General features: G+C 32.0%; 1 protein-coding gene across 1 annotated transcript; it reads left to right on the plus strand.

The window, feature by feature from the left end:
* The first annotated feature begins 15,783 nt into the window (after nt 1–15,783).
* LOC134695369 (ankyrin repeat domain-containing protein 50-like) lies at nt 15,784–16,713 on the plus strand. Its single transcript, XM_063556598.1, has one exon. It carries the CDS (start codon nt 15,784–15,786, stop codon nt 16,711–16,713), a length of 930 nt encoding a protein of 309 aa, XP_063412668.1.
* The last annotated feature ends 569 nt before the right edge of the window (nt 16,714–17,282 follow it).

The following is a 17,282-nucleotide window of genomic DNA, read 5'->3' on the forward strand; positions in this document are numbered from 1 at the left end:
TCGATTGTTTGTATTCAAGGTTGGTTTCGGTTTCCGCGTTTTCTTATTATGGTCGTTTTATATCATGACAATGTTCATCTATACCACTACATTATAAAAGTTTTAATTAATACAACAACGTTCAGTCTAAATAGACATTTACACTATATGCAAAATATTTATTACTAGTATTTATGTGTATGTTAAACGTCTTATTGATTGGGTCTATCTAGACCCCAGTCAATATCTTGTAATTTTCATAATTGAATAGAAATTTTAGTTTATTTCAAAATACACAATTTCTGGCCACAATAGTAAACATATAATTACGTTTGATCTACACAACATAACATCATTCTGTAAATTATATGTCAAACATAAGTGAGTAAAGATTCATAAAATGTTGTTTTTTTATCTAAAAAAAAGAATAAACAACAGTATTTACAGGAATATTACAAACAGGGTCGATTTTACTTGTGAAATCAGTGCCCTATCATCTGATAGAAGTCAATAATTCAGGTAAATCTCATTAGTAATTATCATTTTTTTACTGGAAATAATAACCAAAATAGTATAAATTTGAAAACAACACGTTTAATAATTTATTGCGTCCGAAGCGCCTCTCTGGATTTACCTTCGTCAGGAACGCTCAAACAATTGAAATCCGAAGATGTATAAGTACCGAAACCGTTGAAGAGCTTTAACTCTCACCTAAGCAATTCTGCAATAATATTTATGTATTTATTTCTCATTAGGTCCGGGAACACAGTTATTGTAATTGGATTTTCGTTTGTCACGAATATAGTCCCTACAATACTGGACCAAAATACCAATGTTAATACCAGTAATAGTCAATGTGCGACTGTTTGAGTCGGTGGAAAACTGACGATGACTGTCAAATCAACTGATAACAACTGTGAGGGTTGTGACAGATGCCTTTTTTCATTGTAACAGTTAATTTTAGTCTGTCCCATCACTTTTATGGGTTGTGAAAATCAAAATATGCTATCATCAGTTATTTAAGGAAAAGAATTTATTACAGTCTTTCCAAAATTTGGGGTAGTTGTATAATGTTTGTCCCAACCATTTAATAATTGGAACAGTTTAAATTTGTCTGTGTCAACTTTTCAGACTTTGATGCAATCAAAAAATGTTTGTTACAACGTTTTTATAGTTTCATGAAGATATGTCACAGTCCGTCACTATTGATAAGTGTCATATATATGATGATGGAATTTTTTAACTACCATGACTGGCTTAACAGCCCTGGCACGGTCGTTGGTAAGTGTCAAATGACTGCTTGCTGTACTTATAAGAGTCAGATGTTAATACATGTATGTTGATAATCTTCTTAATTACTGTTCATTCTGAAACTGACATTTTATACTATATTCATTTTAAGTTCGCAAATTGTTTCACTAAAACTTAGTAAAAATGGCTTTTGAAGTCATAAAGCAGTATAAAGCTTAAAAAAATATTACTTTACACCTAATCTTACTCTGAATTATAAAATTGAGAATGAAAATGGAGAAAGTGTCAAAGAGACAACAACCCGACCATAGAGAAGGCAACTGTATTCAATATTTTTAGGCGCTTAATTATTGAAATTTAACAAAATGGTGGATTCTTGGGAGGTATATTGCATACAAGGAAAAAACTCAAAAAAAAATCATTTTTTGTCTAAAAAGGGTCCAAATAAATGTTTGCCTTGCTCCGCTCGGCGGGGTGCCTCCCCTTTACAGGGGAGGCAATTTACGGCCCTGCTTCCTAATATTAATAAATAGTTAGTGATTGTAATATACTTTATAACTTCATATAGTAATTGCTTTAATTAGCTTAGCTTCGTTTATTAAACCCCAAATTAAGTTCCCTTGCTGGTCTCTTACCGTCTACGTTTTGTAAGCAGGCTGATATGGTTTGTATTCAATTAAATGACAACTCGGCCAACGACAAACTCGATCCACGGCCAAAACGCACCACTAAAACACTCTAACTAATCATTACAACTTGCATCACTTGATCATAGTCGCACCACTCAAGAAAAAAGAAATATAACAAACTCGAAGAAATGCGTTTCATCATCAGATTGATTTCTTCTTCTCTTGGTAAACTCCTGTCGTATTGGAGTACCCGTGTCACAGAGAGACAGATCTCACACCACTCGAATGAAACAAATAAAACTTCGCACAACTGAGGAAATGTTTAAATCATCAAAGAATTCTGTATTGTCTTCTCTTTATTATATATTCTATTCTTGGAGCGCCCGTATCATACAGAGATAGAACTTGACTCGCCTATTTCGAAAAAAAAAAATACTACAAACTGGCACCATTGACAAATGTTTTAATCAGCAGTGTTCTAGGTTGTTTTCTTTTTCTTTATAGGAGAGTTATATCCTCCGTTCAAGGCGCACATGAGTAACACCGAGACAGAAACTACTAAACTTTCAAACTCTAGACTGACTAATAAAAAATATCAACATAATGCATCAGTGCATAACACAGTTTGAGAAACAAGTATCCAAGCTGTGTATCACAATAAACATTTTAAGTAATCCGGGTTTTTTTCTAGTTAATAATATATGTAAAGGCAAACAAGATAAATAGTGTACAGTGATATAACTCTCATAAGAAGAAGGTGTACGATTACAAGAGTTATTATGAAAGCGTAATCACTGCTCCATATAATATTCAAAAAATCGTTTTGATATCTTGTTTCAAAGCAAAAACAAAAACAAAGACATAAAAAAGAGGAAGAAGAAGCACAACGATCTCAGAACATAATCAACATGATCAAAAGGAAAATTGAAAGATTTATTATTTATAATAACACTAGAAGACAGATTTTATTGTACTTATGGAGGTATCCACAAACAGATGGTTAGAACATTATGCAATCCCGGTTACATAAACATAATAAAGAAAGCATGTGCATTTATGCTCTCAACCCTTTACTATTGGTTATGCTACCCTTCAAATACATGACTGAATAATATTATTTTCAAAACTCGAGTTGCATGTAATGATTTTAATTTGGTTTTACGTTTCGGCGTATGTACAGATATCACTTTTTAAATTAATATTTTTGTATTAAAAAAAAAAGTGTGTAGTAGCCTGTTCTTAGTCTTCGGTAGTCTTTTTCAAGTAAATAATCCTCACTTTTTGTTTTATCGATGCTACATGTAATTACATTTTTTGTATGTTTTTATTCTCTATCATTTAAGTTTTTTGACAGATCTTCAGGATCTACGGAAGCACATATTGTTCCATATCATGATGTTTGGGCGTCTGATGGTTATTTCCTGTTTTCGATATTTTACTGTTTAATGTGAAAAGGTCCAAGCAAATGACGTTATGTTTGTCCAATGAAAAACAAGTTGCTAAAGAAGACTTTAAAACTATCAGTCAGGTAAATAGTATTTTAAACTTTTGACTTGCAAATAGTATGGGGAATAAAAAACAACAAATATTTCATTCTTTCTTATATCGAAAAAAATACCGTGGTATAACAATTGGATATATTTACGCATTACGAATTGATTTTAGTGAGAAATAAATATAAATAGAGAAAAGGTATCATCGAATCAATGTCAAGTATTATGAATCATTTGACTTTCAACATCTTTTCATTTTGATTTTTCTTGGTATGAAAGACAAAAAGTTAATAAAAAATACCGAAATCCATGGAAAATTAAAAAGGGCATGTCCTTAAAAACAGACAAAATCAAACGTAATAAATTAACAGAACACGTGAAAAACAATTGCCATATTCCAGACTAAAAACGGGAACTTTTCCGAAGTTAATGATGAATTTAACCTTGATAAAGCTATTTCAACCTTTCATTTGTATTTAAGTTGTGATTAGTTTGTTAAACTGAACAAATTGGGTGAGCAACCCAGAAAAACGGCCCATGTGACAATAGTTGGGACACAGCAGCCAAAAACGAGTAACACACATCACAAACATATAACACAACTGACTCAAAAATTCGAACAAACATACAAATACATTTTACAAAGACGATAACAAAAAACATGAAAATGTTGAAGACAGTAAATTTGATAATGACATCAACCCAAAAATGTTTTTGTTGTTGATAGCACATACCGTATACAGTATACACTTTCTCAAAAAGATAACCAATGGGGAAATATAAAGACAAGGATAAAAAAAATAAAAACAACATTGTATAAAACCCAATGTGTCCGAATAGCATCTCCGAATCCACCTGCACAAGCTACGTCCAAAGTTAAAAAGGCGCTGGATGAATACATACCGAGTCAAACGCCGTACGACCAAACGAAACATAATAACTTCAAAGTGAATATAGGGGAAACTAGTTGCAAACTATTGAAGATCGTGAATTTATAAATACATATACTCCATACGGTGGTGAGGTTTGTATATTGCTGATAAAGGGATGAACATTTATCATTTTAAATCAGAAATCGTGTCGTTTATCATTCCGGTACTGACTTGCCCGCTGTTGTCAAATTCGAAGTATAATGAAATAATGCATAAGAAGCTTTATCTTTAGTCCATAATTTTTTACTCAAATTGATATATTATTTAGACTTGATAAGAAAGTTTGGATTGTTAATCCAAATACTATATAAACGCATGAGAGTACTATGAAATTTGCCAGTTTTACAATCAAAGTTAGAAACTCTTACGCAACAGTATTTGACCAAATTCAAAACTATAAATACTGATACTGACCCACAAAATTCTCATTATTTACATCTTCTTTTTATTTGTTCGAAGCACTTTTCTAGATTTACTTTCGTCTAAAATGAATAAAGACAAATATTGGAAATATAAATATGAATAAATACCTTCATACATGAGAAGATATTTGACCAAATTCATAAAATGTCAAGTTTGTCCAATGGGGTTGGAACCTATTTTTTTTTAAGTCTTTAAACTTATCAACATGATTTTTAAAACATGTTTGCCATAACTTCTGTCGAAAGAAAATCCTTATAAATAACTTAGATCTTAGATACAGGTTTGTACTGGTGCATGATAACTGTTCTTGAATGTTTTTATATCATACGTAATTTGCATATTATATTAATGATTTGTATGAGAGTAAAATTGGTAATAAGATATACAAAAAAATAGAAAAAAAATAAACATTTTGGAGCTTAGATTTATACTACGCCCGTTTTTTGTATAGCTTAAGACGATTTTAGCACAATTTGTTTTTTTACTTTTGGGATTTAATGCTATTCAACTGTGTACACGATTGTCCTGCATTCTAAACAATTTCAACCCCTAAAACAAAAATATAAATATATCTCTGTGTACAAACTTTTTGGGTTTCCTGTTTTAGTGAATTTATTTTAGTATGTAACTTGGCCTTCAACCTATGTTTTTGTCGCATCTGGCGTAATAATTCAAACATTTTATATCTTTAGATTGCATTTACGACATTGACTACACGAAGGTGATAAGCAAAAAGGTGGTTGAGCACATGTCAACATGTTTAACTAAACTAAAATAAGTGGTTATACAAAGACAACCAATGAAAACAATCGGTTTATGTTGGTTTTTGTGTTTGTGTCATGTGAAACATTTGAGTCGGTCGGAAGTTGGTCGTTGCGCTTTTTTTTACTTTTTTTCAGATGCTGCTGATTCGCTGTTTACCTTTATATATTATCTTTATCATGTTGATATAAGCCAAGGTAAACTTAATTAGCCTATCCGCATTTAGAAAGAAACAGCAATATAAATTTAAGTTTAAATAGTAAGAATGAAAACAAAATAGAATATCTGTCAACTAAAGTTTTATTGCAAATCGGTATATATATAGCAGTATGTTTATAAGCTATTGATTATATGCAACCAGACGAACAGATGCCGCCTAAAACAAGTGGTAAATGAGTCAAATATCTTTCCTCAACTACATTTATGCAGACGTAACCCGGACTATTCTCTTTATTTTTGGTATTAAGATTATGCATGCAGCTGTATTCATTTACCAATTCACTAGCTTATTTATACGAGGCGTGCTCAGCTCTGAGAAAACGTATTAGATTTGACATTCAATTTGTTTTGTTCACTTAACAATAATCAAAGCTTAATTTGGATATTTTAAAAGTAAACAAACTAACATATATCGTGGTACAAAATGAATGCATGTTATATTCGTAAGAAATGTAATGTACTCATTTTGGTTTAGTTAAACAAGTTGCTTGATAAACGAATTAGGAATTGACAATTCACTTGTACACACAACATATACCCTCACGACACTTACCAAAAAGGAAATCCTATGTAATCATAGGTCTGATCAATGTTCCTTTGGAATTTCAACCAAAGATGAAGAACTGGATCTTCCATCACTGTATTGAATACCTAAACGACATAAGTGTCATTACAAACAACGGTATATTGCTGGGTCTTCAAAAGTGCTCGACGAAACCTTTTTCGAAATTATTAGCTTCTATTTTATCAGCAATCAAAGACGGTCTTCAAAGTTATTGTGAAAATGCCTATTCTAGAGGTGGCTTACAATACGTGTGAGTCAAGGCTCCGTGTTGAAGGCCGTATTTTGACCTACAACGGTTACCTTTATAAAATGTGACTTGGATAGAGAGTTGTCTCATTTGCACGCATACCCCATTTTCCTATATCTATTATGGGTATTTTTCTAGGAGTAAAACAAGGTGTAGGCAGTGGAATGAAACATTTATTTCGCTTGAATTCGAAAGTTTTGAAATGTGTTTCCCGTCGAAAAGTTATAACTCCCTTGGGCGATTTTCTTGTGAAATATAATTCCTCTTGAGTTAACACATCTTCATATCTCCCTCGGGCACGGAAAATAAATGAGATATTACCATCATTAAGCGTCCGTCGCCTGTCTCTCCATCCGTTTTCGAAAACTTAAAAAAAAAGAAATCTTCACCTCTGACACAACTGCGCCAAATGATTGACATGGATGGTCCATCGGGAATCATGTTAAAATTTATAACCAGGATTTGTAGAACTCGTGGGCTTAATTCAAAATATTGACTTTTATATAGAAAAACTAGCTCATTTGAGGCAAACACGGACAATAGATAACAATAATGCTTTTTTTTTTAAACCATATATTACAACCCGTTGCAAACTCATAGTTGTTGTTTAGTCATTGACTTGAAAATGTTATAGAGAGAACGAAAATGATATTGAAGAATGATTTTCAGGATCATTAGCTATACTAGGATGGTAATTTTATGTTAATGACGGTTCTCAAGAAACAGAAGAGGACTACCGGCCATCACCAGGACAATGGCAAACACAGTCGTTTACGATCCTATATTAACGAACCTAGCTCGTTTCTACTCAAAACTTAAATGTTTAAGGCAAATGATCATTGTAAATAAAATATATACATCAGTCGGCACTCGATGGCATTACCACATTTAGTAGTGAAGATATAAATAATTTTGAAATGTTTTTTTTTTGGATTGAAACTTGCGCATATACACTCGTAACATACTTCATTAAAGCATTGATAGTTCCTTTGCATATTCATATTCATAATTTTCCCAAACAGACGGAAATGAGAAAAAAATATTTTTGTTTTGGTTTCTCATCAAATACAGTCTTAAAAATTAGATGCTTTAGTCATTCGGGATCATAATTTCTTTTCTTTTATTAACCTTAATGTTTGCCTTCACTGTTCCCTTTATTCTGTATATAACCTTCAATACCCTGTCAAATAAAACTTTACAATAATTTTAGTAATGAACAGGATGGTATCAAAAGAGGAAGAGAACTTTCTACGTATTGTGTATCTAAACTACAGCGTAGCCATTAGAGCACTTACAACATTCTTTGATAAACTACACCCAGACTTATCGGCTGATTTATATATCACAGGGAACAAAGCTACACTCAAACAGCTGCTACATCCACCTCCTGGTATAAAACGTGTTCTCTATCAAGGACAATGGGATATTCTTTATCCTCCAACAGGTAAGTTCCGAAGTGAAAACGAGTTCTCTATCACGTGGTTTTACAGTTTTATAAACGATGGCTTTCAATTCACCTGTAATTGTAGCGGGCTTCTGTATACATTTCAACCACGCGTCGGATATACTTTCTAGCAATTCTTATGATTAGAAAATTATAATAAAGCGTACTATTTTGATTCTTTTATGCATATGCCGATTTTAAATATGAGAGCGTAATGTAATTCGACGTACTCCTCCTGTGTAATGGGCATAGTCATAAATATTTAAAAACAATGTATTCAAATTTTCTTTTATCCTTTTTTTAACGAAAGAGATTGTTTTAAATGAAAATAATACCTTATTAATTTCATTTTTCCTGAGAGTTTTCTCTCGATTGACCGTCATCAAGATCTTCAAACCTAAACATATAAAAGCAAGTGATGCAAAATACTTTAAAAATAATACAAGAAATTGAAGACAACACGTTAAATAATTGAATGCGCCCAAAGCGCTTTTCTGGATTCACTTTCATTAGGAACACTTCAAGCCAAACATTTGAAATCCGAGGATGTATAAGTACCACAACAGTTAAAGAGGTATATGACAAAAAAGCTTAAAAAATAGCCAAATTCATCGATGGTCAACTTTGCCAAAGAATAGCCAAATGCATATTTATAGTCACCTTTTTTTAGGTAGATAGAGACTAGGTCTCTTAAGAATTTATCAACCGGATATTTTGAAGTAGGTATAAAGCATGTCAGTGCTACACCATTTACTACTGAGCTGATAGTACCCTAAAAAACCTAACAGTCCACCTGTTGTGGTTTTGACCAAGTGCTAATAAATGGACATTTATTTAACTTTGTCCGTACGAGGCGCTTTTCTTAGTTGGTTTTTATCAGGAATATTTGAATTTTTGTAGATTTCGTGGATATAGGATAGTCACGAACTTGGATGTTCAATTAACACATGACAAAGTACAAAATCAATAATATATCATATATAATAATATACTTACATTGGCAAAATAGTTATCAAAGGTACCAGGATTGTAATTTAGTACGCCAGACGCGCGTTTCGTCTACATAAGACTCATCAGTGACGCTCATATCAAAATATTTATAAGCCAAACAAGTACAAAACCTCGAAATCAAATATTCACGCAATCATAATGTTTTCCTTAATCAACGAAAATAAATTTATTCAAAGTACCAGGATAACGGGTGTTTCGTCTACAAAGGAAAATTCAGTCATCATGACGAAAATAAAAAAAATTAAAAAAGGCGAAATCAAGTACTAAGTTAAAGAACATAGAGGACAAAAGATTTCGAAAGGTTTTGCGATTTATCAATGTGGAGTCGCGAGTTAAAACAATATGTGATGCCATGACATGATGCTAAACCAGTTGCCTTCTTTTCAAGGAAATAATGCTGATAATGTTTTCAATCTCATAACTTCTAAACTCTTTTTCACCAAATGTACGAAGATTTTGATGAACCCATGTTTTATTGAAAGATCTCAATAACTGAAGGAATGTGCACAATGTCTTACAACAATCAGAGAGTCAATACAGGGCGCTACACATTGCATTACTGTGTTGATTGTTGATTGGTGTAGATTTGTATACATGGATGATGGTAGTCACTTTTATAAACAAATTACTTCTTTATAATTATGAAATAATGCAATCATAACATGAAATGTCCTAAATTGTTATACTTTAAACGCAGAAATTTTCGTAGAGGATTTAATTTCGTTTATTTCGTGGAAATAATATATCAACGACATTGAAACCCTCACGAAAATTTAATCTCCATATAAGACCTCTTAGATTTAAGGAATTTCATGAAATTAGATCCCCATTAAATCTTACAGAGAGACAAAACCACGAAATTTTAACCCCACGAAAGTTAATGCTTCTACAGCATATTTCTATTGCAGGGACACCAATAGTAACTTCAGCTGATTTGGACTTAACTTGATTGTGTGGTCACTGTGTAACTTACCTCCACTTGTTGTAGCTCCTGTAAATGGATTTGACGAGCTACATAATCCTTATGACAAAAGTGATGGAGCCAACATTACATGCTTGAAATATTATAAAAATGTTCTAGTGTCACATTCCAAAGATGGTTCAATATCCAATGTAGACTTTGTTGGAATGTGGAATACTTTAGAACAGGTAACAATACTTAGCTATTAATTTTTTAAAACAAATGAGCAAATCTTGAAAGCTTCTCGCTCTATCTGCATTTGGTGTCAGTCATATATTTATATCGTTATCCTCAACTTTTTTTTTGGAGTGGAGTATGAGTTCCAATGAGACAACTCTCCGTCCAAGTCACAATTTATAAAAATAAACCATTATGGGTCGAAGAGAGGTCTTCAACACGAAGCTTTGGCTCACATCGAAAACAAGCTTTAAAGGGCCCCAAAAATTACAAGTTTAAAACCATTCAAACGAGGAAAAGCCACCGCGGTCTAATATATGTTTACTCAAAATTTGATGTCTTTCAGATAAATTTTTATTATCAATAGAACTAGTCCAAGTTCTAAGTTATAAGCCTGTGATTGAGACAATGGTGCGCTGAATATGGAAGAACAATATGTAGTTGTTCTATATAATAACCCCCTGTGTAGTTTTTCTCTTTAAAAAATATTCATCTCTAAAACTACTTGGCAAAAAGGGTAGCGTAATGCTGTTCTCGACAACTTGACTGTTCATTAATATTAAATTTACACAAATTTTAAATTATTAGTTTTTTTTCTCAAGAAACTGGAATACTCAGGACTTTTTTGATAATCACTATATCACACAAACTGTAATTTCTGGTGTTTCTGGATCACAACCTGGTTACTATAATTACGGGCGATACTCAAAGATATAGTGCGAACCTTCAACTGTTAGAGACCCGCACACCCGAAAGAACTTCACCTATGATTGAAATAAAGTTGGTTTTTTGTTGATATTCAAGATGTTACCTTTCCTGTAACAGCTGTATCTTTCTTTAAGGTAGCACAATACAAAGATTTATTTACTTCCAATCCCCAACCTTTAAAACGCTGTAACTTTCTTAAAATTGCATATAAATTAATAAAAGAGGTATATGTAGATAGATAAAAGAATAATCTTTTAAATGAATGCAATATTTTTGTTATGCAATCATTATGTAATCAATTATTATACAATTAGTTGCAAAATCGTGGTCAGTTCACTATAATGAATTTAGCTCTTTATTCTTTATAGCTACACAAGAAATTTGAACGTTATCTTAATTAGCACAGCAGGAGCTTCAAAAGGGTGTCTCAAATTATCGCTATCGTATTCCATTCTCTCATAAATTTGTAATTAGTGTAAACATCCTTACCACAAAAGAGTAGATAATGTATGATTAGGTGTAACATTTGATCTATACATTCTATCCAAAATCTGAGACAACCTTTTGTAGATAATGACTCAAGGAACAACATATAATAAAATCAACCCTCTAGGAGGATCCATGAAGAAGCTAATTTCAATTGAATGTGGAAATTTGTTGTAAAATTTTGTAGACACAGTTATCATTATAATTGATTACATAATTGTTGTATAATACTAACATTGCATTAATTTGAAAGAGTAGTCTGTGTTAGCTATCCATGGATACCTTTATTATAAATTTTCAAGCATTATAACGAAAGTTACAGCATTTTAAAACTGGGGAATTGGAGGGTTAAAATCTTTGCATTGTGCTACCTTAAATGAAACATTTTCCAATAAAAAAAAAAGTGACATACAATTCAACCATGCCTACAACAAAGACCAATTTCCTTGTCAAATTTTAAAGTGTTGTGGTCATTTTAAAACAAGAAACGACAATCTCGGTATTCATAAATATTCAAAGGAGAAACAAAACAAAGTTTTAAAGAGATTAATAAACAGAAAAGGATTGCAACAGTGCCATCCTTTTAATCAAACTATACACAAGTTCTTTTGCAGCGACATTTAAACTCTATAATGGTCAAGATCCGATGATTTACCTTTACCGTGTAAAAGTGCCAAGAAAGAAATAAACGACATGAATACGAATGTTATGAGAAAAATGGGGTGGGCTCTATAGCCACTATATACTTTGTAAGAGGTTAGTAACCTCATGTTCATTTCAAACACTACATCTTGACGACTCATACATTAAAATTCTAAATTTAACTTACTTACTTACTCAATTACAATTTACATAGTGGTTTCACGATGACGAACGGCAAAACAGTCCTTCTTAAACAAAATGTTTTTCTTGATAAAAAAAAAACACACTCAACCGAAGCCCCTTCTATCGAACCTGCATGTTTCATTGCAAATATCAATCTTCTCAGAACTGATAAAGTCTTTGATAATGTTTTTATAACAATATTTTCAAATAGTGCACTGACATTAGTATGGATTATATGTTTAAATAAATCTTTCTAGAAACAATATCTGCTTTGAGGTAAAATTTATCTATGTCTTTTTTGGAACATGCATTCATTGCAGTATATTCAGTATACACGCGGTAAATCAAATAATTTCGAAATTAATCCATGGAGTAAGAATAAAACCCAGAAAAAAGTCCTTATTTTTTTATGGTTATAGAAACAAAAATAGAAAAAAATATATATACAAGTAAGCTCATAAGCCTGCCAAAATATGATATTAAGGAATACTTTGAATTTAATGGCCCAATTCAGTCATTTGTCAGTTTCACATTATCTTTATTTTTCAGGCCATTAAAGGTCTTGATAATTCACAAGCTTCTATTGTAAGTTTAAAGGATACTGAAACAAAGATGCTGGATAATTCAATGGCACAAATATTGTCTCTCAAAGGCAACTCGAAAGGAAGGTTTCGAATCTTCAAGATGAGTTGGAGCAAATTTCAATATATATTGACAATGATGTTCAAGAAAAGAAGGAACTTAAACAGCCAACATCAAATCTAGAAGAAATAATAAAAATAAAGGGAGACAATCTAGAGAGGCTTATTGGCAAAAGTAAAAAAAAAAATAGATAAATTTTATGAACGACTGAATAGTAGTGAAGTTATTAGCCTTGAAACTAAATCAGGTATCTCTTTTATATTAATGGTAATTGTTAAAGCATCTAGATAATGCATGTCCGTGCCTGTAGATGTAAATTCACGAGACACGTCAAAACACTAAATTTGACCAAATATCTGATATGATGCATAAGCCCGGGGAGTTACAAGCTCGTTTGTGCCTCAATATCTAAATACACTACTTAAATGTATAGATTTAATTGTTGATCATTGCTTTCACCGGCTTCACCTACTTATTTGTTAACTATCGAAATGAAAACATATTAAAGGTCATTTAAAAAGTGTTTTCATGCACTGCTTGCAACCAATATTGTTCGAATTCTCCTGTACCATGTTATTGAATATTTTGTAACAAACTAATATAGTTTCATGAACTATAATATGAATAAATCACCAGCTTCTTTTAACAAGGCCAGACAAACAAAGTATTGAAACTGAATTATTATATGTATGGTTAAAGAGGGGCGAAAGATACAAGAGGGACATTGCTCTTCACATTCGTACTATATTTGACATTTTTGCTTCTTTTTCAAGTGCCACTAATGAGTCTTTTGAAGACGAAAAGCCTGTTCTAATTGACGAGTTTGATTTGCATACAAAACTACATATAAACTTGATGGAGGTGTATAACGAATAAGTACTTGTTTGAATTTCAGACTTATTGCAGAATGAATTGAAAAAACAAGAAAAAGATCATATTCCAAACTATATTAGAGGTATGATTTGTATAAACTTTCCTCGTAATTGTAACAAGAAATTTATATGAATGCTACCTGTTAATTATAGATTATTTATTTTCAGGAATAATCCAAACTGATATACATCGATCAAATATATTTAAATACAATCATCATTTATATGTTTGGCTTTATATTACATCTGATGATTAGTTATCTTATAAATTCTTCTGTCTTATGCGTGTACAAAAAAGAAGAATCAGAAAGGTTCATCGGGTTTTGATAGTGGATTAATATTAATCATAATTGTTCCAGATATCAGGTTCAAGTATGACAGTTAAATAAGTTTTGAGTGAGAACAGCAAATTCATTATGATATGCCATTTCGAAATGATACGCCGAATTGCGCTAATGTATAAGCTCAAATGACTTCGGACAGGTACATATATACTATTAAGAGGTAAAACATTGTTGTTGGCGTCCAAACCTTCCGAAGAGAGTGGTGTTTCAGCACAATATAAGGGCTATAAAATCAGTATAAGGGATAAATTCAGTTACAAATTCCCCGTTGACTGCAAATCTATATATTGAATTAAATTTGTACCTGATTTATCTTTAGAAATCCAGAGCTTTCATTACCAAACTTTAACATAAAAAAGTTTATGATCGAAAGACAATATCCAGAGTAACTTATTTGCATTTAGATACAATCATGATTTAAGCTTCGTTTAAATGTTACGTGTTCAATAATTATGTGTTAACCTTTGCAATAAATAAACCTCTTTCTAATTCCTTGATTGATGATGAAAACAGTGGTTGTCATTTTTTTATTTGCAGTACAACATGAACAAAAAAAATCAGACTGGGAGCAAGACAAAAATACGTTTGTTGAAACCAGAGCATGTATAGTTGTTACAGGGAGTTGTGGTAAATCTTCAAACATACACCATATTGCCTTACACTTACGTAACAAGTATGGATATGAGATAATACCTGTTTTCACAGGACCATCAGATATAACAAACTATTATAAAACAAATAAACCACAAGTGTTTGTTGTAGATGACATTTGCGGAAAGGAAATAATCAGCAAACTCACTTTACAGATCTGGAGAGATTATTCCGAAAATTTGGAAAAATTATTTGCAAATGAAAAAAATAAAATATTGAATACAAATCCCTCAGAATTTCAGGTCAAAAACTACTGGTTTCCTGTACACTACATATATACAAAGAATCACAGTTTCAACGTATTACATTACTGACCAAAAAAGAATGCAATATATTATCATCAGATTTATGTTTGCTACCGAAAGAAAGAATGTTCATTATGCAAAAATACCTTCCGGATAATATTATTGACACGCTAATGCCATTGGTGGGGGATGTTGACTTTTCCCCTTAATCTGTAAAATGTCAAAAAATAAAACATTACAAGAAGTCAAGAAACTTTTTACAGATCCTGTAGATATTATTGAAAGGAACATACACTGCATAATTTCCGAAAGCAAATTGCAATTCTGTGCTATTGTTCTGTGTATCGTATTTGATGATGGATTCAGAACAGATTGGCTAAAATTAACATCAGCTCCAGAGACGAAGAGAGCAAAACTTGAATATATAGTTAATGAGTTTGATATAGACTTAACGAAAGAAATGTCAAGAAATTATTTAAAAGACTGTTTCAGAACCTTAAATGGAACCTATTTAAAACAAAAAGGTACAAAGTACACAATGATACATGACAAAATCTATAAAATGGCAGCTATTATATGTGGGCAGCAACTTACCGATTTTTTTTATCAAATATACCTCTTCTGTATTTATAAGGGGTCATTTTATTTTCAAATCTGTAACGGAAGTTCAAACAAAAGATGACTTGATAGCAATATCCAAAGACCAAGAAGAAAAATATTTTGAACGATTATTATATGACTTAAAACAGCATGTCATTACAAGTACATTTCATAATTCACAGTTAATATTCAAGTCATTCATCGAGAAGTTTATAAGTTTTTTTGGGCGGAATGATGATGCAAAAGCATTACTTAATAAGCTTGAGGTAGTAGTAGGCGTAATATCGAGAGACGATGAATAACAAATATATAGGTTAATGTCAACCTTAAGTACAACACCTTTAATTGAATCAGCAGCAGGTGGCTACATTGAAATTGTACAGTTTCTTATTGTTGAAATTAACTGTGATGTAAATAAGTGCGATTCATACGGAAGTAGAAAAGGTAGGTCAGCTTTATATATGGCATCTGAGAGAGGACATTTAGATGTAGTTCAGCTGTTATTAAAAAACAATGCAGAAGTTTCCCGGTGTAATGTGGTTCTAGAGTCTTCATTGTTTGTGGCATGTAAAAGAGGACATACAGATATTGTAAGACAACTACTGCAGGGGAAGGCTGATGTAAATCAGTGTAACTGTTATAGAGAGTCTCCACTTGGTGTGGCCTGTAAGGGAGGACACACAGATATAGTGAAACTATTACTTATGAACAATGCTGATGTCATTTTATGTAATGATGAGGAAGAGTCCCCATTGTTTCTTGCCTGTGATAGAGGCCATAAAGATATAGTAGAACTGTTACTGGAGAATAATGCTGATGTCTCTCAATGTAACATCTATAAAGATTCACCACTGTATGTGGCCTGTCAAAGAGGACGTACAGATATAGTAAAACTGTTACTACAGAACGATGCTGACGTCTCTGAGTGTTACAGTGATGGTGATTCTCCATTGTTAGTGGCCTGCGAAGAAGGGCATACAGAAACATTAGAATTTCTACTCCAAAACAATTCGAAATTCCTTTCGCATGACATTGATGGAGAATTTTTATTGTATGTGGCCTGTATTGAAGGACAAGATAACACAGTGGAAATGTTACTGAAACACAATGCTAATGTCGTTCAGTGGGAGATTGATGAGGAATATCTTGCATTACTATTACGTGTGGCCTTACAGAACGGACATGACAAAACAGGAGACATTTTACTGTCATACATTGCTGATTATCTTCAGAGTAACAGTTATTGACAGTATTTTTTTAAGGAGAATAAAATATAGTCTAACTGTCAATTCAGTGTAAGGATAATAAACGACGAGTACGGCCCGTGATGGAAGACACAAAGATACAGTGATACAGCTCTTCAATGCACTAGTTTCATATCTTTCAAATATGAACGCGACTCTTTTATAGCACTTAGAGACCACAAAGCTGTATTTAGATCAAAAGTACTGAAATTTGCACATTTATCTGATTTTCCAATGTTATTGTCCGTTTCAAGTATCTCTAATTATATACATTGACCACTTTTTTCAGCACTATTACATGAGCACATTATAACCTCAAAAAAGCAGTACCGATAAAGAGACAAAACATATCACGTCAAGAAAAGAGTACCGCATTATCCCTAATTATATGTGAAATTCTTTCTACAATTATTCGAAATGATTTTTTTATATTATCGAGACCTTTCAATGACGTCTTTAGGTTTCTTGTCCTGTTTATCCATGGCTTTCAAATATTTGACTTTGACGGGAACTCAAGACAAGCGCTTGGACGCATGAACTTGGTAAAAAAAATGAGTGATATGAATACAAGA

This window comes from Mytilus trossulus, chromosome 13, assembly GCF_036588685.1.
Source record: "Mytilus trossulus isolate FHL-02 chromosome 13, PNRI_Mtr1.1.1.hap1, whole genome shotgun sequence".
NCBI lineage: Eukaryota > Metazoa > Mollusca > Bivalvia > Mytilida > Mytilidae > Mytilus > Mytilus trossulus.

What these genes read in the sequence shown, in the direction of transcription:
- LOC134695369 (XM_063556598.1), top strand. Translation starts at nt 15,784, where the DNA reads ATGTCAACCTTAAGTACAACACCTTTAATTGAATCAGCAGCAGGTGGC.